At 35.2% G+C, this 24,628-nt stretch overlaps 2 protein-coding genes and 1 long non-coding RNA gene across 4 annotated transcripts; all 3 read left to right on the top strand.

The window, feature by feature from the left end:
* The first annotated feature begins 28 nt into the window (after nt 1-28).
* LOC143468109 (uncharacterized) lies at nt 29-9,994 on the top strand. Of its 2 annotated transcripts, none has more exons than XM_076965113.1 (5): nt 29-5,139; nt 5,816-5,916; nt 6,663-6,759; nt 6,990-7,032; nt 9,493-9,994. In XM_076965113.1, exons 1-3 carry the CDS (start codon nt 3,610-3,612, stop codon nt 6,694-6,696), a joined length of 1,665 nt encoding a protein of 554 aa, XP_076821228.1. In that variant the 5' UTR covers nt 29-3,609; the 3' UTR covers nt 6,697-6,759; nt 6,990-7,032; nt 9,493-9,994. The 2 variants fall into 2 exon arrangements, with proteins under 2 accessions (XP_076821228.1, XP_076821219.1); XM_076965104.1 differs by having other exon boundaries at nt 31-5,139; nt 6,980-7,032.
* Nucleotides 9,995-11,055: 1,061 nt separating this feature from the next.
* LOC143468375 (uncharacterized) lies at nt 11,056-13,122 on the top strand. The gene is made up of 3 exons (XR_013118991.1): nt 11,056-11,299; nt 11,799-11,973; nt 12,056-13,122. It is a non-coding gene; the product is annotated as an uncharacterized LOC143468375 (long non-coding RNA).
* A 3,680-nt stretch (nt 13,123-16,802) lies between these two features.
* LOC143468088 (uncharacterized) lies at nt 16,803-24,454 on the top strand. Its single transcript, XM_076965086.1, has 10 exons — nt 16,803-17,049; nt 17,124-17,267; nt 17,373-17,528; nt 18,795-18,854; nt 19,095-19,305; nt 19,410-19,594; nt 21,568-21,651; nt 22,072-22,254; nt 22,695-22,760; nt 23,365-24,454. The coding sequence occupies exons 1-10, from the start codon at nt 16,858-16,860 to the stop codon at nt 23,863-23,865; spliced, it is 1,782 nt and encodes a 593-aa protein (XP_076821201.1). The 5' UTR covers nt 16,803-16,857; the 3' UTR covers nt 23,866-24,454.
* The last annotated feature ends 174 nt before the right edge of the window (nt 24,455-24,628 follow it).

Below are 24,628 nucleotides of genomic sequence, written 5' to 3'. Positions count from 1 at the left end.
ACAGTCATCTCCCGGTTAAGTAGCAACTTGATCCTGAGTAGTTTGTGCGAACTTATGTGGTAGGAGCGTACTTAGCAGTTATGCAGCCACCTAGTGAAGGTATGCGTGCAGCCATGCACCCTGCATGCGTGGCCAACGCATGTGTGAATGCGTGTACCCAATACACAAGTTTTGCATTTATTACGTCATTGACGATGCGTTGCCCATGTTCATTCATTCGTAAAAGTTTTCTGTTGTGTGGTTTTGTATGCCATTCTTTTCTGCTAGTGTACAGTACAGCACAAGTAATTTGTTGGGCACAATTTTCTCGTTCGCATGATGTCAGGTAAAGGTAAACGTTTAAGTGAATCCCAAAGATTGGAAGTCATCGCCAAGTTGTGTGTGCCGTCCGCTCCGAGTAAAAGAAGTCTCGCAAGAAAGTATGGCAAGTATACTTATAAGTCTCGCAAGTATACTTCTTGGTTTCATCAGCACTGTAGATTTGTAGGCCTTGCACACCGAGATACAATGATGGCCGAGAACTAAACTATACATAGAAGTGTTTTGCTTCGAACTTCTTTATGCTTAAGAACACAGAAGGAAAGACCACTAATTGGCACTTAACTAATTGATGCAGTTGTTCATATTTTTTATGACCGAAATTTTGGAAATATTCCACGACGAATATTTTTACGAGTTGTACCATTTCAATTTACCGCTACCTATTGTTAATTTCGCTAATCTCGTGATATTATGGATTGATCTAAGTCGATTAAACTTTCGGCAGAATCTCTTGTATTTTAGAAAGTCATGAGACATGAACATGAACAATACTCCACAATCGAATCACAATGTACAACCAAGAAACCACATGACGGTAACATGGCCAACATAGAAATCTTAACAAGTACTTCATACCTATAACAAAAACAAAACCTATAACAAAACCTCTTCCAACCTCAAACTATTGTGGCAGCCATTCCAAATTATGATGCAACAAATACGTTCATCTTAATGTTCTATGGTCGGAATAAATCAACTAAAGCGGATTTCAAATACCTTTTTGGTGACAAAATACGAAAAACTTATTGCACTACAGACATGAAAAAGTAATGCGGCCCGGTAAAGATCTCCTCACAGACCGGCACCGGGCCGCGGCCCGATGGTTTCCGACCACTGGCTTAATGCACTTGTGGGCCTCAATATTGTGCCATGTCCTGGCCACAGAAATGGCATTCCGGTCTCTAGGATGGAGTTTCTTTTGTGCCGTTTTCTTTAAACACGTATTTGTTGTGCACATAAGACATTCATTGTCATTTTAATCTCACCATGTCATTTCGTATTTATTTCGGCTATTAATATGTGTGTTTTTAATATTTGGAAAAATGTCATCTACATCTTTCAACAGTGTAGTTGTTTCGTTTTTGTGTTACTTTGGCTTTAACTTCGTTGAACCTAGAAATTATTTTGTGGGTTTGGTGGCCATGCTAACCTACCATCTTCCAACACAATTGCATTATTGCTATCTTGCATGTTTTAAACCCTTGGGTTTTGCCACTTTTTCCTGCTCGTTAACTGTTCGTGAGCATGTGTTTTATTGTATTATAACTACATCGGTTAGCATCGTAACTTTCGCTCCGCACAGTTAATGGCGAAAAATAAACAATAGGCCCTACAATACAAAGTGGTATGACTGTGTGGCATTAACTGCCACATTATGATAGTCTTTATCTTCGGACTGAGAAAAGTCTTTACAAAATTTTAATCTGGCAAAGGAAGTAACTTCGCTGTTTTTCATAGCTTCAATACCATTGCAACAACCGCCAAGACGTGATTTTCTCCGTTACTGTCTAAGATGAAACCGGATGTACACCGTTCTACTTCTGTGGAATGTACTCGATCTGGTTATCGAGCTAGACTTTGTGAAAGTTTTGTGACGATAAGAAGATATTATACTGTGTTGTTTACGGAAATCGCTTTCATTAAACGTGATATAAAAATGCTGATGAACTTCAGGTTTTACAAACCTGCTAATTGTTTTTGTTTTTGATTGAAAATTGTGTCGCCTAGTGTAGTCATTACTTCGTGTTCATTATTTTAAAGTCGTGACATAAATATTGTGCCTGGCTATATTACGTGAGTCAATCACAGTTATTCAATCAATTCGTGTGTTAAGTTAATAGCTGCAACATGGCTGAATCAGCAGCTTATGCTGTTGATGTGCCAATGTTCTGGCTAAATGTAATCGTTTAAAGAAGCTTCAATATAATCAGAATATATAGTTTTCATTCTTGTGCAACCAATTCGCTAAGGTAAACAATTGATCCTAAGATTAAGAAAAGCAGAACAACGACCTTGAGACTCATCTAACAACATCGAGCGCAATAAACATTTCTACTAACAAACATTGCAGTGAAGCGGTCGCCCTTACAGGTTAAGGTACGACTAACAACCATTTCATAACAGTTTTAATTGTTTATGACACTTTTTATGTCCTTTTGATATTGTTTTGCACAAATATAGTTTTAAGTGTTTACCAGGCTCACCGAACAAGAGCATGAGTCAGTAATGCTTTGCCAAAGGCACTGCAACGATAGCGCCACTGTGCATACAACAGGAGCCACATTACTGTTAGCATAGCGGCGTCAGTTTTCGGCTCTTGCCAGTTGCCACCAGTCCAGCCTACCACCACCACTCAGCAAGGTTACTGCATGCCAGTCTACCAAACGCACTTATGTCAACAAACAGAAAACCCATTGTTAGAAGATAAACTCTTTGGTTTATACAGTTAGTTATTCTTTCAGTATGCAGAGCTTAAGTAACAGCGCTTCTATTATGTGCATAGCTTGTGGAGTGATGCACAGTATAATATTTTATAGACTTGATTCAGTAGGTGCCGAACTTTCACGTTTGTTTACAAGCAGTACTTGCAGGCGCGGTGCAGATGATACCTCGTAATATACATATCCGTCGTTTACCACAATATTTACCACGTTCGAAAACGATACCGGTAATAATGCAAAGAAAGCTGATAAAATTTTGACAGTGACAATGTGCTGATGAATGTAGATAGTAGCACATCTATTCGTGTGTCTACTATTTATCCAAGAAAACACACTGCAATTTGAAGTGATAACATTTCGAAGTTTTATTATTTATGTTATGTATTGCGACAACTCAATGCTTTCTTAAGGGAAAACAAGTTTTCTTGTCACAGGACTGCAGTGTATATTTCCTTTAGCAAAACCTTGGTTTCGCCAAACAAACAAAAATAACAAACTTATCGGTGCAAAAGTGCTCCGAGCAAATTGCATAATCTCACACTAAATTGTCTGTCTCAAAAATACTTTTTATCGCTTTTTGAGACAGAGTTTAGGGATTGAATAAATACAGCAATTTTCCAGTTGTAATTATTGTAATATTCTAATGCTGTGATATATATTATAATGTTAACTAATGCAGCTGCTTAAGTGATTTATCATCACAAATCTTCAGTTTTTTACCTGTTAAAGATTTCTGTGTTCAGTGAAATTATTATAAACATTTGCATTATATTGTGTTTCATTTTCACCGTACAACAAACTTATTTTTTTCAGTTAGCAGTTTTATAGTGCATTGCTATATTTCATCATGGAGTCTAATTATCCAGGCGGTATGCAAGTTGACGACGTTATGAAAGCAATCAGTGATCTGATTTTACAAGAATTAAAATCAATGAGGCAAGATATAAAGATGGATATTTTTAAAATGCAAGAAAACATGGAAGACATGTGTTTAAAGCTTCTTGCAGAATCAAGGAAAGCTGAAACCATGAACAATAACGGGCAAGTTGAGAAAACATTGCAACCGATGAGTGTACAGTCTGATACTGACATTTGTGTTCAAGAAGTTTATTCAGAAAAAACATCAGTAATTCCTCATCTTGAAGCTATTAAAGTAAAAAGTTTGTTGCCGCTGTGTAAAGAGACTTTCTTGACTGAGTCTGATGACACAATCACTCCCATGTTAACTAATATTGTTCCTCAGCCAGAGAATGAGGGAAATACCCCATGTAAGGACAAAATTGTTGATTCTGAAACCTCTGATGAAAACACATCACACGTGGAACATAACAGATTAGCTAAGCAGTTATCTATTTTTCCTCATCTTGAAGAAGACTGTTTATCACTGCAGGATTGGGAGGTTTCACAATTTGAGCCTGGATACACAATTTCTCAATCAGAGAAGGAAGGAATTGCTACATATGAGGAAAAGATCGTGCATTCTGAAAACATAAATGAAAGGATACCACATGTAGATTGCAAAGTTTCACCTATTTGGCAGACTGAGACTGCTGGAACAATTGCTTCCTTGTCACATAACATTATCCTACAGTCGGAGAATGAAGCAAATGCCACAGTTGAAGACGAAATTGTTGATTCTGAAAACTTAACTGAAAGAAACTCACCTGTTGAATATAACATATCAGCTAAGGAACTTTCTGATAAAAACACAACGAATGGTGAAAGCAATAAGGTGGAGTGTTCTCCGACAATTGTTAAAAATGACAAAAGAAAGCATTTTTGTTGCACTGTTTGTGATAAATCCTTTACAAAAAAATCAAGCATGACAAGACATTCAAAGACTCACACAGGCTTAAGATTATATCAGTGTGAAATTTGTTGCAAATCATTTCCACGAAACAACACTTTGAAGCATCATATGAAAGTCCACACTGAAGAGCGCCCTTATCAATGCAAGGTTTGTTTCAAGACATTTTCATACAACAGCAATTTAAAGCGTCATATGAAAGCCCACAATGGAGAGCGCCCTTTTCAGTGCGAGATTTGTTACAAATCATTTTCGCAAAGTAACAATTTGCGTACTCATATGAACATCCATACTGGAGAGCACCCATATCAATGTGAGGTTTGTTCCAAATCATTTTCACAAAGTAACCATTTGCACGCTCATATGAAAGTCCACACTGGAGAGCGCCCTCATCAATGTGAGATTTGTTTCAAATCATTTTCACGAAACACCAATTTGCGAATACATATGAAAGTCCACACTGGAGAGCGCCCTTATCAATGCGAGGTTTGTTTCAAATCATTTTCATACAGCAGCAATTTAAAGCGTCATATGAAAGTCCACACTGGAGAGCGCCCTCATCAATGCAAGGTTTGTTTCAAATCATTTTCACAAAGTAACAATTTGTATATTCATATGAAAATCCACACTGCAGAGCGCCCTGATTTATGAATTGTTTTATTTAGGTGATCACTTCTAAATTTAGATATGGCAATCATAATGTTTAACTTAAATGAACCCTTGAAGGGATGTTTTTGGTATTTGTTTACATTCAAAGCTACAGTAAAATTAATATTAAAACAGCTAGCACATAAAGTTACTTTGGTGATCTGTTATTTACGCCAATGATTGTTAGGTTATGTTTTATTTCTAAACATTTGCAAAAGTTATGGTACTCAGTTTGAAATTTTTTATATTATTGTTCTCATTTTGTTTAGATTTTCGTTGTTTGCAATGTGTTTGGATTCATGTGATGGTTTTTATAATATGCATATTCCTGTTATTCACATGCAGTTCCTTTTCTTAGCAAATAGGTCATAAGGAAAAACTGCACCATGTTTAACTATGGAGTATAAGCAAGGTGGTAGTAAAATTGACATTGTATTAAAAGCATTCAACAACATTATTTCACAAGAACTAAACTCTGCACGATAAGATATGAAGATGGAAATTGGAAATAAAGAAAACTGTAGCTATGAATAATTCGATGAAAAGCAGAGAAATGTTACTATTACATGTAGAATTTGACAATGGTGTTTGTATTCAGGTAGTTTATTCGAAGGCCTCTTTTTTCCTTATCTTGAAGCTATTGATGAAGGAGCTCTGTCGTTTCAGGATTGGAAGACTTGGTATTTTGAGGATCGGGAGGTATCACAGTTTGACAACAATAATACAATTACTCACATGATAAATAACATTGGCTCTCAGTCAGAGAACGAAGCAAAAGCCACATTCGAGGACAAACTTTTCGATTCGGAAAACTTAAATGTAAAGATGTGTCACATTTCAAATATAACATATCACCTAAGGAGTTTCCTGATAAATGCACAATGAATAGTAAAAAAATACTAGCAAGGTTAAGTGTTCTCCTCGATTTAGTTAAAATCTAGGAAGTTTTTTCTTGAATATCCAAGGCTTTGGAAGCCGTCAAATTATACGCTGGCCAGACCAATCAGAGGGTGATATGGTTAGTGATGTATTGTAGAATGAGAATTATCCTACCAATTGTCATGCTTAAATGTCCTAGGTTGCGCGCAAGTTTAGGCTAAAAAGTTCCATGTAAGTAGCTAAAATTGGATTTTTAGGCCAAAAATTCTGGTGTTGTTTTTGAGTTTCTGGTAAAAATTTTGAATTATGTTTTTTGTTGGCATTTTATGGATTGTTAGTCCAAGGCATACCAAAACTAAATGCAAAATTTCAAAAATCTTCTATCCTTTAATGAAACAAACAAGGCTTTTATGGCTTTTTCTGATCTCTAACAGTTGCTGAACCACGAAGATATCTTAATTTTTTACTTGTTAATGTTAACGTTTGTACTTGTTGAAGCACTCCAAGTCAGTTTTCACTTTTTCTTGAACGAAACAATAGTTTATGGATTTTTTTCCTTTTTTTAGGTGCTGCTTGGGTAGGGATTTTGGCCAAGGCTAACTGGCCACCAGATTTGAGGCTCCAAGCTTTACACATGGACAAGACAATACCTTGTGATAGCTGGTAAGCATTGCTATAGCTACATGCATAATTTTATTTACAAAAAAAAATTCTACCTGTATATTTTGTCATTGTAGGAAGTCATTAATTTGCCAGCATCCTACATTTTATAACTATAGTTGTAAACTAAACTAACGTTTTAATATGTTACCATGACCTTTCCTTGTTTTTCGAAAAGGTTGTTTATTGTTAAGATGTTATCCAGTTTCTAATTTTTATATAGTTGACTTTAGGTTGCAATGAACAGGAGGACTTTCGTTGTACCAAGATCCTGCTGTGAGTCACCAATATATGATATAGATGTGTATTTGTTGTAATTAAAATTATCTGTTTCGCGCTATAGTTAATTACACTGGCCAACAAAAAAACATTTTTTTGAGTGCCAAAGATATTTTGATGGTTTCTGGGTAATTTTGGGCTGCTGAGTCCGAAAATAACATTTGTTTCTTTGAATTGGCTCTAGTTTTTGAGATATCGATGTTTTTTTTATTTTTGACAAGAGAAAAATCGTTAACTTTAGTATCTGCCAATTGTGAACACAAGCATCAGTAAAATGCATATTGGAAATATCTCTTAGGCAGTATGCATTACTTATTTTGGACCAGATACTCCACTATGTCTATTTGTTATTGTAGCATCTCATTACTTCAGAAACAAGGCATTGAAAACACTCCATTTTCGGCATCATTCTGATAAGCTACAGTTTGTTTGTATTGTTCACCACATGTACAGTGTAGAGTACTCCCTTCAGTTACCACATCATATCAATATCTCATTTTATAGCTATATTGTTGTAGACTAAAGATGTTGTAATCAGAGTTTAATAGTTCTGTAGCCAGAAAAGGAATACCACGAGTCAAGTTCAAGCTATTGCTCACATAACTAAGTTTGGAAAACGTGGAGGTTTTTTGTAATTCAAGTGAGTTCATTAGTGGAAGTTTGACAATATGCTTAGGCCTTGTCACTGGGAGGATGCATTTTCATGTGACTGTGAGTGAGAGGAGTGGAAGTGTGTTCGAAAGCAGTCCATTCATTCCAGAGCCATTCAAGCAGGAGGAGCTGAGCGATCTTATCAGGGATTTCAACTTATCCAAAGAAGCAGCAGAAATTTTGGCATCCCGACTCAAAGACAAAAACTGCCTTGGAACCGGAGCTTCAATAACATTCTACCGTACAAGAGAGAAAGAATTACTTCCGTATTTTAGCCAACAAGATGAACTTGTTTACTGCAAAGACATCGAAGGGCTTCTGCTGAAAATGGGAGTGCCACAATATAGACCTCAAGAGTGGCGCTTATTCATAGACAGTTCGAAAAGGAGTTTGAAATGTGTATAGCTACATAAAGGTAACAGATATGCATCTCTCCCAATTGGCCACTCAACAAAACTAAAAGAAGAGTACAACAACATTAAAACGGTATTACAGAAACTGGATTATGACTCTCACCAATGGTTAATCTGTGTAGACTTGAAGATGGTAAATTTTTGCTTGGCCAGCAAAGCGGCTATACAAAATACCCATGTTTTATCTGCTTGTGGGATAGCCGAGCGCGCACTGATCACTGGGTGAAGAAAGGGTGGCCACTTAGAGATTCCATGAGAGTAGGTGAAGGTAACATCATAAATGAACCTTTAGTTGCTAGAGAGAAGATCATCATTCCACCGCTGCACATAAAACTTGGTTTGATGAAGCAATTTGTGAAAGCCTTGCCTGCAACTGGGGATTGCTTTAACTATATTTGCAGAACATTTCCTGCTTTGACCATCGAAAAGCTTAAAGCAGGCATTTTTGATGGCCCTCAGATTCGCAAACTCATAAAGGATATGTGTTTTGTGCAGTCCATGACAGAATCAGAGTCTGCTGCTTGGCAATCGTTTGTTTTAGTCACACAGAACTTTCTTGCTAGCCGAAAAGCTGAAAATTACCAAGAATTGGTGGAAGATATACTTTCCAAGTTGAAAGATTTGGGTGTGAAGATGAGTATCAAGGTTCACTATCTCTTCAGCCACTTAGATCGTTTTCCTACAAACCTTGGTGATCTAAGTGAAGAGCAGGGAGAAAGGTTCCACCAGGACATTAAGGTCATGGAAGAGAGGTATCAGGGCAGGTGGGATGCCCATATGAGGGCCGACTACTGTTGGAGTCTCCAACGTGACTGCTTGGCTGCATCACATTCCAGAAAGTCGTACAAAAGAAAATTTACAAGCATCGACTAATTTTTTTGTATTACAGTACCGATATATGATTGATTAGCGTGCTTTGACAGCTTACTAAATGTACTTTGAGCGTTACTAAAAGTAGTGTTTGTGCTTTGACGTCGCCTGTTTTTGCGTTACAAAAATCTGTTGTTTACTGCTAACATCGCCTAAGTTTTATAATTTTTGCTTGATTTTCACATGAAACATGATTCGCGTAAAGAAGGCTCTCTGTGTTAACGATTGCGTCTTTAACAATATCGCATCATAAATAGAAGAATACTGTATGCACATGATTGAAAAGACAGATGTAGACTCATCAAAGTTGTAGTATAAAGAGAATTTTACCTATGTCAAAATTTGCGTATTTTTAGCACTTTTTGAAACAAAAATATGGAATATCTCAAAAACTAGAGCCAATTCGGAAAAACTAATGCCATTTTTGGATTCAGCGACATAAAAATACCCTAAAACCGTTGAAACTTTCTTGGCACCAAAATGTGTGTTGACCAGTGTTATTTATGAAATTTATGCTTTTTAGGTTTATGATTTGAAAGTCAACCTTCACCCAAATGCAAGATCGTTCAAGAATAGAAGATTGAGGTTGCTTAGTATTCAATTCTCTTTTGTAGTTTCACTGTTGAAAACTGTTGTTTTTTCAGTGAATGTTGCTTAAAACATTTTATGAACTTTCACTCAAATTTTCGAATTGTGTGACGAAAACAGTGGAAATGTCGTTGAAATGTCAGTGGAAAATTAGGGAATGATGAAGGAAAAGAAAGGAATGAATTGGCTGCTTTCCTCAGAAGAGAAAACAAATACTGCAGAAGAAAAGCATATACTGTATACATATATATATATACACACATAGATGTGTATCTTAATGACTAATGACATAATTCGGCTTATTCTAACCTGTGGCCTATATCATGATTCTATAAATGGTTCTATGGTCTTCATGAATAATGTTTAAATATGTGTTAAATTATTGTTTACTTTTATGATGGCAAATAAAGTAAAAAACCTGAATAAGGTCAACATTGCTGCTTACATCGTTTCACAGAAATGAAAAACTAAAGTAACCTTTGGAAGAGGTTACACAGAAGTGTGTAAAAAGTAGCAAAGCATTTTGTTTCAAATCCAAAACGTTGCAACCATGGCAAAGCATCAGCGCCAATAATTGTCAAGTAGAGAATAAACATGGCAAAAACACAAAGTTAAAATATTATAATATGATATGGGCTTCATAAAGATATCGCCCCCGGTGACAAAGTGGACGTAGGACCTACTCTCAGTTAGGTAAGTGTCGAGCTATTGGAAAGTTAAACGCACCCAAACACCAGAAGAACTACGAAAAAAAAGGTTAGACAAAGTGAAAACTTAAAGTACTTGTACCTTACGGCGATGTATTGTAGCCTGAAGCAACTTGATTCTTCCCGAGATTAGTCGAAGCTATCTTTATGGTTCGTCCTTGAAAAACAAGTTTCGAGACTGGTCGCTGTTGGCTTGCAAATCGTTTCTTTCCTGAGCATGAATTTGTTTTCTAACTCTGGCGAACAAGATAGCCGGTTTCATGGTCTTATTTGCAAATTATAGCGGATTCCGTTGTGTTAAACAGTTTTTAAGAGTTTAAGCTGTGGAAAATATGTAACCCTCAGATAAAAGAATATATAATGGTAAGATAGAAATCGCGATCGTTGGTACTGGGTTTTAGCTACAAGAATTGTAGTTCTTTTGTATGACCTCATAACTTACGTTATGACTTCTTTTGTGGCAATAAAGATTTGTTGGCGAACGACAACACACGGCTGGACATACTTTACATAGTTCACTTAGCTGAATAAAAACTTGTTTATTTAGGATAATCTAAAAATGATTGCCGTTTTTTTAAAGACTTGAAATGAATCAATAGATTGTAAGTTTTTAAACTTTTAATTTTAACAAGTTGATTACGATTAGACATAATGACCCACAGAGGTTTTGCCATTCAGACTTCTGAAACAAAGTATGAGTTGCCAATGTATCAGACAAAGTACGAGTACAAAACATACTCAATGGCTGGGTTTTGTTAATTGTATATATTTTGTTTTAGATTGTTAGTGAAATAAAAGAGCTAACAAATAAGCAAAAACAGTTAACTTCACTACGGCGGTGGTTAATATAATTCATTACGACAAGGATAAAAACGCAAAAATTGATTCGAAAACGCTGGAAGATGTGCTACGTCATCCTGGCGTTCGTGATAAACCAGCTGCTATATATTCAATTGCTGGACCTCAAGGAACGGAAAAGCCTGTTTTGCTGAACCTTTTTCTGCTAAACCTTTCTCTTTCTTTCGTGAAGAAAAAGTAAGTGTTGATTTGACTTGCAACATAGCCTAAAAATGTGTTCATTATTCCCGTTTAATTCCGAAATCTTGTTCTTATACTTTTCTTTTTTTAGAAATTTGACATTACATTAATAGTTCATACTCGTTGGTTAGTTGTATTTTAGTACTAAATTAGTACAGTACTCATCGCTTTATCAGTCCATATGGCTATTGGAACCACTTCCTTATAAACCCATTTTGGCGTGGTCCAAATTTAATATATTTGCTCCTGCAGAGCAAAATTTCTCTTCTCATTTTTGGGATAAGGTGTCATAAAATTGTGTAAAATTACTTCAAATCAAAAGCAGCAAAAGCTACGCATAGTTTTTTCGTTTCATCGTCTTTCGTTTCAATATGTAGGTGTTGATTACTTTTTCAAACAATGATGTTCAAAATCTTGTTGTATAACCTAAAAGAAAAAACTTATCTATTGCCTGAGCGCGTTGTGAATGGTTATCAGTAGGAAAATTTCATTTAAGGTTTTATAAACTCATCCCCAAAAAGCCCATTATAGTGGTCTGGTCACAAGGCGGAGACCATTGTATCCACCGCAGCTTGAAGTAACGAAACAGCTGTTTTCTTGGCATCGGCAATGAAGCAATCTTTCAGTTTTGATGACATGAAAGACTTCATGCTCACGATATAATGCTATAAGTATTTTTGCCTTTTTTTAATTTGAGTTTGTACTGACAAGCAACATTTAATTTTAAATCTTATTTCGGGAAAATACTCACAGGTTCCAATAGCAGACAGGGGACCAGAAATATTGGAAAATGTATTTATAATAGAAGCTTCAATTAGACACACTACCGAAGGAATTTACATGACCAAGCAGCCGTACATCATCAAGACAAACAGAAATGATTTCCAAGGGTTGTATAATGTTGCAACTTAAATTAAACCTTAATGGAACGATTTTCATAAGGTTCATATAGTATCGGTTCATATCATATCGTTTATATCATATAATATCGTTCATATCATTCTTAACCGGGTAAAATATTTGCCTCGGGGTGACTAAAACATTTTCATGGGTAAATGAATAATTAATCAACGCGTTTTAGGCAAAGGTTTTTAAAACGTGATCAACTGCTGGGCGAGGTTTTTCAGATCTTTTCAACTTTTTATTTGTTTTGAACAAAATAACTTGCAAGAAATGTTTCTTTTGCGCCGCACTTTAATATTACAACAGTCAAGTTGTATTTTATGCTATAAGTGATAATATTTACCTCGACATAACATAACCATAGATTTCAAAATAACATTTACTGGTATAAGTAAATCTTATTTAAAGCTGTTCCAAAACTAAAAATTCGATCAAACCAAATAAATCAAAAATGAACATTAGACACAAAGCCATGACTTTATATAAGGTACATAAAAATAGCTTTATAGAAAATTAGAACCAATAAAAATAACATTGAGTTGATATATCTAATCTGCTAAAGCCAGTTTTTTAGGTTGCTCTTTTTATCATGGACATCCAGGGCATGTTTAACTTTAACTAGCTCAAGGAATTCTTTTTATATCTTTTGTTTTAAAACATGAATAAAACAAGTTATAAAAATGATACTTTTAGGCAAAAAATCTGTTTGCAGACATTGATGAAGAGTTTACTCAATTACAAAACAGCTTTTCGATGAAGTATTTGCAACAAATAAAACTTCTCCGAGAAGATTCAACAAAATTTGTGGTGCTAAAGAAAACTTAACCTATGACGTCACTGGAAAGCAACTGTATGACGTTGTTGCTTTGATCGCTGACTCTATCAACGAAGGAAAAACAGAGCTTGTGGAAAACCTGATGGAGGTAACTTCAAAGCTGTTAAACTGTTGAAAAATTGAGCTAATTATTTACATTTTGTTTGTCATTTGGAATGATCAGTCAGTTGGTGAACCATTTGTAGTAACGGATTTTGTTTAAAAATATAACTAAATATTTACCGCATTTTAGTCTCTTGTCACCCAGCCCACTTCACGACTGAAAAAACTCCTAGGCTTATAAATTGATAATATATTTTAACAACTATAACCCTTAAAGGAAAGTTCATCGTATTGATTGTTTTCAATGTAATACAGGCACACTGCCACCATGAAATGAAAGAATCGGTTATCTTTCTGATTTTGAAGCTTTATTGGGAAAGAATTAAGGAGCGTTGAAAATGAGTTTCGGCACAGAAAGGAAAACTAAGGCATAGAGATTATACAGAAGTGTATACAAACAAGCATAAGTTATGTAACACTGACCAAAGCTTCGTCTATTCTCGCGCAGCGTGAAAATTCCAAAACTTTTCAACTAGCGCTAATAATGGTCAAGTAAAGAATGAACATGACGAAAACACAAAGTATACATATTAGAATATGATGTGTAACTTCATAAAGGTATCGCCCTTTGTGGCGAAGTGGAAGTAGGGCTAAATCTAAGTTATGTAAAGTGTCGAAATAATGGATTGTTAAAAGCGACCAAACGCCAGAAAATATGCTACTTGATTTGTCTTAACAAAGTGAAAGCTAAGTGCTTGTACCTTACGGCGATGTATTGTAGCCAATAGCAAGTCAATTCTTCACGAGATAGCTCGAAGCACTCTTTATGGTTCGTCCTTGATAAACAAGTTTCGTGACTGGTCGCTGTTGACTTGCGAATCATTTTTTTTTTCCTTCGAATGAATTTGAATCAGCATGAATTTGTTCTCTAACTTTGACAATCTTGCATATTATGGCCGGTTTCATGGTTTAAACAGTTGTTAGGAGTTTTAGCTGCGGGGAGTATATAGCCATCAGATAAAGGGTATATAGCGGTAAGATAAAAACCGCGGTCGTTGAAACGGGGTTTTAGCAAGTTTGATGCCGCTAATAAGAAAAACGCTGCAGTATGCTTCTCAATATGCTCTATGTTCAAATTGTTCATCTCGCTTAGGAAGTTCAACGTTGCTCAGTTATGAAGCGCCTTTTGTGTGTATTTGCTACTTTGCTGAGAATAGAATCAATGTTTCCTGTGTTGGAGGGAAAGCGCAGTAAATGCTTCCAAATTCGGCAGAATATGATATATACTACTTATTTTTTATTTTAAAGGTGATGTCATTTTGCAGTTAGAAATAGCTCTTTGTGTAAGCATACACTTTTCGTTGGGGATGTACTCACCACCGATGCAAAAAAAATAGTAACCTTATTATGTTGATAAACAGTTTTTGTGGTACAAAGTTAAGGTGTTAGATTGAGGTTAATAACTCCAGAACTGCATTCCTAAAGAACAACGAAACTCGTGTTTCAATCGTGTTTCAATTCTCGATTATAGGATGTGATGTGATGTCTTGTGATGTTGCCATTTAACGGCGATGATTTTGATTTAGTTTTTACTACATTAAGCACATGTTTAGCAGTTGTTCCGTCTGATAAAGCAGCAACTGCTAACTCGATTGCCGGCTTTAAACGTCTGCTAATAATTCATTTGTCAACGTTTTTAGTTTCTGGTAGGTAGGTAGTTAGGCATAGGTAAGATGTACATCAGGGCTATTCAACGGGGGCGATATTGTCCATAAATGGGGAAAATTGTAACAATTTTTGAAGTTGGGGGGCAATTTTGTTTTTTAAGGGGGTGGAAGACGCTGTTTCCATTGTCTTCCAAGTTGTGATTTTATAATTATGTATCTGTTGTTTACCGTGCTATTATTGCATAACGTCATGCTTGCTTTGATTCTGATTGTTCTTTTTTCTTTGTGATAATTTCAAAGCATATTGTATATCGCAAGAAGCAAATGCATTCGTACAAAAATTGTCATAGGGGCATTTTGACCCAGAACTCCGAAAAGAGGATGATTTCACAAAAAATGATGAAGACGACTAGTGTACACTGGACAAGCTTTCACGAAATTAAGTCATACATAAAAAACTGTTAATTTCGTTTTTTTCTTTGCCACATTTACATACACTTTGTCATGGGTATAGATAAGTTTGTGGTCAAAACAGCTTTTGTAATATTTAGTGTGGCGCGACATTTCATGTGGTTTAAGACGTATCAAGAGGTATCGTAAGTCCTTTATGTATTCTGCCTGTGAGCAAGCTAAAAGGTGTTCAAAATTGCTGTTTAATTTCTCAAAGAATTCTTCTGGGAGTCTGAAATAGAAGCCGTTATCAAACAGTTACTCGGATGGAGTACACCTTGCGTTTGAGGCTTTAAGAGATATAAGAAAGAGATTTATCAAACTTCATCAATAGTTGTCAGTACTAGCAAGGTATTTAATCGCATACTTAAGTGCAGAATTTATTTATTTGCAATGCCAATGGTGTTGAGGAGTGTAAGATGGAAGATGAACTATTTTCGTTTCTGGAAAATGTATAGGAAACGGTTAAAAGTGAAATTTGTTATTTGTTATGGGAAACGCGTTTGCGTAATGTTATATATGATGTAATTACTGTTAGAATTTTAAAATGACTCCTTATTCATAATTGGTTGAGAATTCAAACCGGTGGCAAGCTTGGAATGATAGAAGCAACTGATAAAATTGACGTATAACGCAATTTACATTTTCGGTTGTCTGTCAATGTCGGCATACCGATGACGTAATATCGCTTTCATTTGTCTTCGATTCAGAATAAAATCCTTTACTGTACATAGCCTACATATAAATTTTTTTTACATAAGTTGTAATGTTGCATTTCTTATTAAATCATAAGAAAAAAATTTTCTTAAACCTATGTAGATTATGCACAGAGAGTCTTTTATATTTCGTACAAAGCTCTTCGAAATTGATTGTGTTATGATTTAATTAATTTGTTGTCGTAGTTAACATTTTTTGTGCATAATATCCATAAAAAACCGAATTAAGTTGAACAATGATCTTGCATAGCCAACAGAATTGCAATTTGGTTGGAAAATGTTACTTTCAAAACATGTCAGATTTTAAGAGAAATGACTTTGATATTCTATCATATTTAAAAGACTATTTAAAGACAAAAACAAAAACGGTAATCTAGAATTGTTTTTGTCGAAAAGACTTACAAATTACCTTTTAAATAACAACAAAAATTTAAATGGAAGTCATAGATTTTTGACAATCAGCCACCAAAGTTTTATATGACTACAAATTATGGCTTGCTTCTGAAAAGCTGCCCATATACTCACAATGGTTGATGCAATATAAGTGCTTTATAAAACCAATAAATTCTTATTCTATTTTATTTCATAAATTGAAATTTCTTATTCACATCCCGCACAACAGAAAATTGTTTAAATGAATGTGGAATATGAAGACAACCGGCTAGTTTCGCTTCAATAAATAAAAAAACATGTTTCGCGAAACGGTATCCCAGTAGATACAGGGAACCAATTTCAATGAAATTGTGCGCGTGTTTCAGATAAAGACTTGTACTTCCATGCAACGAAATTCCTTAAAACCTGAGATAATGGATATCAAAAGTGGGTGAATTAGCAGGCAATGACCAATTAATTTATTTCGCTGGAATTGAAATTAGATTATGCTGTAACATATTTATACAAACAGATATCGAGGCGTTAGCTTTGCTTTAAAAACAAATAATAATGGAAGTGCTTAACCTAGTTGATATCACTGACCAGAATCGACCGAAGATTAACTTGGAAAACTTGAAAGAAGTTTTGTGTCATCCAGATGCTCGAGACAGACCGGTAGCGATCTATTCAGTTGCTGGTCCAGCCAAATCGGGAAAGTCTTTTCTGATAAATCTCTTCCTGCATTACCTTTGTAAAGGCAACGTAAGCATTGACGCTGCGGGATTACCTCACCAGGATACTTTCAAAGTTTTACAGTATAACGCGTTTTTGTGCAGACTTTAATCGAAGGATCCGAAGCATACCAAGATACCCTTGACACGACTTTTGTTTCCGGAGATGGGGTACGCTCAACGACCAAGGGGATTTACATCACTCAAACTCCAATTGTTTTAAAAACAGAAACAAAAAAATGTTTTGAGGTACAACTGACAAAAAAATCATTTGCTTTTATTTATTAAGTTCGATATTTTCGATATCTTCGGTAGTTCAACAGTTCGGTAGAAGTTTGTATTTCTTTCTAACAGGTTGCTGTATTCCTCATGGACGTTCAGGGAATGTTTGATTTGCAGCAAAACTCTGAAGTGGAAAAAGTTCTTTATGGTTTCAGCTTGTTGTTGAGTTCAGTTCAGTTCTTCAACATCCGAAACAATGTTGACGCCAATCATGTTGCAACCACAAACGTAATCTGAATATCATAACTTGTTTATCGTTTGCTAATAATAACAAACATTTTTTTTAAAACTTATATAACAGATGTATCTGCTGTTGACTAATTTGGGGGCACTGAAATCAAATCTCAGGTCACAATTTTCCTCTCATGTCTAAATTTCGAGATATAGATACAACCTATCACTTTTTGCCCCAAAAAATAATCAGCTAACGAATCCTAAAACAAACAGGTTTTTCGTCGTTTGCAAAAAACTTAGTGCGTAATATTGGAGTTATCTTATTTTTGAACCACATTAGTTAAATGATGGAAACGAACTTTACGCTAATTTTGATCTAAAAGTAGAATCACCAATAAACATTGTGGTTTAAGGTAAAGTATCTCTACGTACACAAAGTTGACACTAGGCCAATGCAAACAATGTCCAACATTACTGTGCCCAGCAGCTGTGAAATGGATCAATGTCACACATCATTACTCAGTTTAAAACCTTTTTAAAACCTTTTTTTAGCAAATTTAGCCTTTTGGTTTGTGAATTACTGTAATGTCTATAACTAAAGAAATCAACAGTAAGCCCTAACATCACTAAAATCAAGCCCTAACTGGTGTTGAACCTGCCTTTGTATCTTGATTGCATTACCGAAATGTCTGTGTTAAAAGTTTAAAACGCTCACTTCTATTATCGCTGGCTGTTCCAATTACTTAACTACACGGTGAGTTTTGGTCCAGTAGAAACATCAGCCTTCAATTTTCCATCGCCTTTTCTGAGCAAAATGTGAAATGCTTGAAGAACCTAAAATACACTTCCTTCGACTTCCACTACTTTAACAAATGTTTTTATCAGCCGCAGCTTGATGAGCGATGAAGGCAGATACTCTATTAAAATCTACCAAGGGATTTTGACCAATTGTAAATATATTTACAGTTCTATATACAGTATAAACGCTATTGAGCCTGAATAAACGACGTGTAAATTTAATAACTATTGCTACTGATTAGTAACTAAGAAGATAGGCGCAAGTCACACTCACAAAAAGATAATTATAATATGTTATATGCTTCAAATTAATTATATCGGTAACGGAAACCTGGATGGAAATCCTGAAATCCTGAAATCTAGATGTGGTAGAACTATTTTGATCTTAAATGTGAAACCAGCGCCCTAAAACAGACATCTTTCGTTCCTGTTAATTTTCCTGGTGGCCGGTGTCACCATATTGTTAAAAATGTTGTTTCATGCACAAGTTTGATTTTACTTTCAGCTTATCTATTTCCACAGGGATGCGCTGAGTTGGTGGGATTTGCAGTTGAAGACAGAAACGGAGGTGAATTACTTCAGGTAAAGAAAACTAAATGTACAGATAAAGATTCAATTTAGTACAAGCTTTTCTGTTTTTAGATTCAAATATTTGGTGCAACTAAAATCTTGATCAAGTTTAAACCCAACACTATTTTGTTCGTTTTTTTAATCGTAGATAAGATCTTGAATATGCGAATGTTTTTGTGAACGTTGCTTTAAATAAGCTTTACAAATTAATCAAATGGCATGTTCTGTGTCTTTGTCCTCAACTCTTTATAGCGCGTATGCTTTCTCGTGCGAGACTGGGAGTTTAACGCTTACCAGCTTGGAAGGTTGGGCGGGGAATGCTATTACAAAGAAACGGTAATGAGTGATGCAAACGAACAAGTGACATCTTTGCCGGAGTCATTCTGTGAAGGAGTGTCTTGCTTTCTGCTGCCACCTCCTGAACGCGAAGTTCGACAGGGATATCAAATGATGTCTATAAGTTGTAGGATTTTGTTTTGTTCTAAAAAAAATATAGGTTTTATATGACTATAGAGCAGCTTGCTGACAGCTTTGCGTGTTTATTTAACAAGTCATTATTTTTAACAGTAATTGGACGAGATTTCTTACAAAACGCACAAGATTTGTGTGTGGAAGAGTTTGCATCAGAACATATCAAACCGAGGAAAGTGAACAAGGCAATACTAAGTGGCGAACAGTTGTTTGTTTTGGCCCAGACTTACGTTCATGCTGTCAATGACAGTGATGGTGTCCTGAATGCACATTTATCAGAGGTATTGCTTTTTTCGTACAACGTCCTGATTGTTGGTATATCAAAAAAGAGTTTTTTATAAAGTTTTAAAAAACTGATTGCTGTAAAGTTTAAACGGAAAACCAAGTAAGCTCAATTGCTATAAAATGAGAATTATTTCTGCATTTCGGTTGATAATGTCATTATAAATGTGAAAAACAAAACTGGTTATGACAAGGTTTACAACCATGGCAATTGGTGGAAGAAAGTTGCTTTCTCTATTTTTTTCTAACCAAAACACTGTTATATCCACTATGTGCTTGTTCATATAAGCATTGGCAGTTTTCACTTAACCTACCTTGCCGTTGTTGTCGTAGCGGAAGGTTCGGTTATTTGAATTAGCTCTGAATCACTGCTAAAATTTCTAATCAACCATGAGTAAAGGAATGAAACAGATTCCATAAAGACCTACATTATTTAAGCATTATTTGTCACAATGCATCAAGGCGGCCATTTTAGTTGGGTTTCATTAGTTGGGTTCACAAGGAAGACTTATACAGTTAAGTAGTTTTAAATCCAAAAAAAGGATATTTTATAAAGTTCGTTTACAGCTTTCATGATGGGAAATCCCGCATCGCTATATGCGCATTTTCGTTGCACGAACAGGAAAACTCACTTAGTTTGCCAATAAGTAATTATAATTAAGTAACTCATTATCTTATTAAGACTAGGCTACACATCTTATGCTACACAATTTAAAAAAAATACACGAACAACTGCGTGTTGTGAAGTAAATGTGGTTTATTTAATTATGCATTAAGAATGAGTCAGTTGTTCCACAAGATTGGTCATTTAACATCAGGCTGACTGACACAATTCAATAACGATTTTGAAGCATCTAGATTCTAGAAATTTAAATTGAAGGCTCGTATCATACTTGTCATATTGAAAAAAAAATCACGGAGTTTTTGGAAACGTGTTTGAAGCAACATATATTTAAGTAAAAAATAGATCATTCAACCAGACCTGCCTTTATGGCTTTGTCTCAATTTCATTCATATGCCTAATTGCAGTTGAGGCATCGACCGAAACGTTTAAATAATACAAATTTTTTTACTGTTTTGAACCTGGTGTGCTATCTCTCCTGCCCTATAGGCTATAGCTTTACACTGCCTACCCATTCATTTACCCTTACCCTTAGCCTAGCCTTATGCTTACCATTACATTACTGTACGGCTTCCGCCCTAGTGTCTCTAGCCCCTACTATTTTGACAGTATACAGGCTTGTCCATGGGACATTTTTTTCTGTCCCATCCCATGCCATCCCATCAAAATACAATTCAATAAATGTTATTAAATTTATGGAAATTTAAGTCTAATGTCTATTAGAATTGACTACATGTGCAAAGAGAGATACAAAACGACAAAATTTATTGACTTTGTTAACTTTAAAGTTCAGAAAAGTTGTCTATCTATGACAATTTATTATCATTGGTACTCATATTCCGAGTCACTGTGCTCATTTAGCAAATTTTCAATGCCATGGGAATTGCAATTCGTGCTGTCCCATCCCATCCCATCCCATGGGACATTTCCCATGGGATTCCCGTGGGAATCCCATTCCCATGGACAAGCCTGCGTATACTACATAGTGTTCATTCTGCTTAGGAGTCGTAACTGCAACACTTTGCTCTTAAGTTTGCTTTTGTATTTAAAAAAGATAAAAATACGATTAACTGATGATATCCAGCGAACTAATCAAACTTAAAATATATGAAACCGCGATGTAAATCTCAAAGTTTTTTATCTTTCTTCTTAAACTGCTGATACCTCTGGCTTTCACAAGGTAATTTCGCACAACTGAAATTTTAATTGTGTAATCTCGGTTCGATTTTACACAATTCCTAACAATAAATGCAAGTTACCGGTAAATATTATTCCTGGATCATACGTCACTTTGATAAATATTAGAACTATTATGCAATTTACCTGACATTTTTAATTTTATTTTTTCAGACCAGAGGTAACATTACCATGAAAAACTCCATACTGCCCCAATGCATGAGAATGTACTGGATAGAGATTAATAGAGAAATCAGCGTAAGTATTATTACAGTTTCAGGAAATGTTTGTCGTTTGTTGAAATATTCTTTAGAAATGCTTTATTTAACTTACTTTGTCTTTACGAAGCCATTTTGTGCGTTACCTAGTCAGAAAAGTGGATGGCTTATCATAAATTTAATTAAATAACGATGAAAATGTTAAAGCTTCTTGCATATCGTGCATAGGTTCAGTACACGTTATTAGTTGTATTGAAATGACAATCCTATTTGAAATAGGGTTAAATATATCGTTAATGTAGTTTAAATTAATTCTAAGCGATCAGTTTTATTCTAAGTTTAGTTTCATTTAGTCTTGACGGAGATAAATGGTCCTTGATTAGCTAGCTGATGCTATTTGATTAGCTAAGAGGTCGTCAGCATACTAAGATGTTAATTTTATATATCAATTTTTTTACAGAACTGTGGTTATTCACGCTCGATCAAAGACCTGCTGTTGACACTGAACGAGCAGCACAAGATCTGTGTAGAAAGTACTTTGAAGAAATATGATGAAATGGAAAAGCCAGAACCGTCAGGATGTCATCAAAAATGGAGAGCAAAATTAGTGGATTTTCTAGAAATATGCAGGCGGGAAGTTGAGGTGCTAAACTAAATGATGACCCTCTAACAAATGTAAACTTATTATTACAATATGGATATATATCTATAGGCTATATTAAATATATATGGAGACAGTGAACATTGTCTGCTTGATTGTCTTCATCTTTTTTGCAACGTAGTTGCATCATATTGTAGTGTTCATTCACAAAAGGTAACATCTATACTGAAACAAAACTTATCATTAGTGGATTTTTCAAACGGAACTTACTAATGTGGGCGATTTAGGCATAAGTTTAGACAAATTATATACAATTTTTAAACTCACTAACTTGCTTAACTTTATGCTATCTTCAGAAATACACTAAACTTAATTCCTTTTTGTTTTTATTTGTCGTAAACTACTCATCATGCACTCATGTCATTACAACATATGATGAACCGATTGCTGTCAATAGAAATTGTGATAATTTATTTTTGTAGAAATTCACTGAAGCCTACAAAGAATTTCGCGTGATTATTGAAAATTTAAAGGAGAATCTACCATCGGTAAGTCGAAAACTGATCAAAGCAAAACGATATAAACTGTAGGTAGGACGTTTCGAATCGAAAAATTTAGAAAAACCAGAAAAGTTTGGTACAGAGAAGACTCGATGAAGAGTAACGCTTGTTGTATTTTGATTATCCGTCGTTGAATATATTGAATATGCGAACCTGGGGCTAGTTGTCACATACTATGTGTCAGGTTTGTCATAGGTCATAACCACTCACGGAGATTGCGAGAAATACATTAATGTCGCATAATCTTGTTTTGTGTGTGTTTAGGCTATTTAACCAATTTGGTACGTCACCATACAAATAACTAATGACTGCGGAAATATGAAGACAAATGTTAGCGCTTGTTGTAGTTTGTGAGGTTAAATATTAAAACCACATAATGCACTTGCAATCATAACAAAACCATTTCAACAATAAACCAACTCAGAAAAAATTTCGGGTAACTTTTGAGAAACATATTCAATCTTGGTCTTGCGTATATCAACCTATTTAGGAAACTGAAATTAGAAAAGAAAACCTCTTAACTTGCCTTCATTACCGACACCTTTAGGTTTAAAATACTATCTTATTTGACGCACTGGTTATTTCTGCAAAGGGGTATGGATTCAACATGGACACAACGCTTAAAGAGGATGTTGAAAACAAAAAACAAAATGCCGCTATGGAAATTATGAACAGAATACCGAACAGATTTCATCGTCAATTCTTCAAATTACTTCAAAAATTCGCTGACAACGCTCTCCAAAACATGATCTCAAAGAGCCAGACAACTCGGATTGCGGCAGGTGTAGCTGTCGGCGGAACAGCTGGCATTGCAAGTTGTGCGGCTTTGGCGGCTGTGGTTGCTCCTGTGGTGAAATATATAATTGCTGCAAAAGTAACAGCGTCTGGAGCAGCCGCACATGGTTTTGGAGCAGCAATCGGCATCGGAGGAGCCAGCGGAGCAATCGTTGGAGGTGGTGCTGCAGCAGCCGCATACTCCGGAAAAACAGAGCATTTGGATATAATGACTTTAAAAGAGGAGGCGGAGCTTTATGTTGTTCTTTCAGACGGAATTACGCAAATCCGATTTCCAAGACAGTTGGATGACGAATGAATGAGGTTTCCCGAAAACCCATGCAATACTATAAAGCTGCTGCCAGATATTTTTCGATGCTAAAATTTAGGTGCTGCGAGTTGCTGTTGGTTTTATTGCAGATTTGGTAGGGTCAGCGTGACAGTTGAAGTTAACACAGAGATAATTATTATAAGTAATCGGTAGATTGTAGGTAGTTTCCAAGTTATTTGATGTTTGTTTAACCCTAAAACCTGCCAGCATCGGCTGCTATCGTATTATAGGGAGACCCAACAGGTGCATCAAAATCTTGTTAAAACCTTGTTTATCTTCTAAATTTCACAAAAATATAGCAAATATTATTTCGTTCGCTTTATACTTTTGTGCTAAATATGTTGTAGTTATATTTTATAAGCCTGTTTATTATGATTTCAATCAAAGTTCATGATATGATATATTTCATGATATAATGATATGATTCATGACATAATCAAAGTTCATATATTGCAATTTATAAAACAAATTTCAGTTATGATGGCATAAAACCAAAAGCATTAATGAGGTCAATATTGCTTTATCGTTTGTGCATGTGCATTTACTAAAAGAAGAAAATAAACAAAGCTGTATAATTTTCCAATCTCTTCCTCATAACAGCGAGTGCATTCAGCTACCAATATAACTTATTACAACTAAATGTCGAAGACACGACTTCTAGCAAACTAACTGTTATCAACAGGGTTGTAACCAAGTCCTTTTTCTGACTTAAGTTAAGTCGAATCATATTGAGTTGTGACTCGAGTTAAGT

This window comes from Clavelina lepadiformis, chromosome 1 (assembly GCF_947623445.1).
Source record: "Clavelina lepadiformis chromosome 1, kaClaLepa1.1, whole genome shotgun sequence".
NCBI classification, from domain to species: Eukaryota; Metazoa; Chordata; class Ascidiacea; order Aplousobranchia; family Clavelinidae; genus Clavelina; species Clavelina lepadiformis.
Note: the sequence above shows the minus strand (reverse complement) of the source record. Positions and strands in the feature narration are given on the sequence as shown.

Excerpts from the sequence above, each read along its gene's own strand:
- LOC143468109 (XM_076965113.1), top strand. The coding sequence starts at position 3,610 with ATGGAGTCTAATTATCCAGGCGGTATGCAAGTTGACGACGTTATGAAA. Across the intron at positions 5,140-5,815 it reads AGCGCCCTCATCAATGCAAG|GTAGTTTATTCGAAGGCCTC; the intron begins GTTTGTTTCAAA and ends GTTTGTATTCAG. Across the intron at positions 5,917-6,662 it reads GGTATTTTGAGGATCGGGAG|GTGCTGCTTGGGTAGGGATT; the intron begins GTATCACAGTTT and ends TCCTTTTTTTAG.
- LOC143468088 (XM_076965086.1), top strand. The coding sequence starts at position 16,858 with ATGGAAGTGCTTAACCTAGTTGATATCACTGACCAGAATCGACCGAAG. Across the intron at positions 17,268-17,372 it reads AAACAAAAAAATGTTTTGAG|GTTGCTGTATTCCTCATGGA; the intron begins GTACAACTGACA and ends TCTTTCTAACAG. Across the intron at positions 22,761-23,364 it reads TAAAGGAGAATCTACCATCG|GGGTATGGATTCAACATGGA; the intron begins GTAAGTCGAAAA and ends ATTTCTGCAAAG.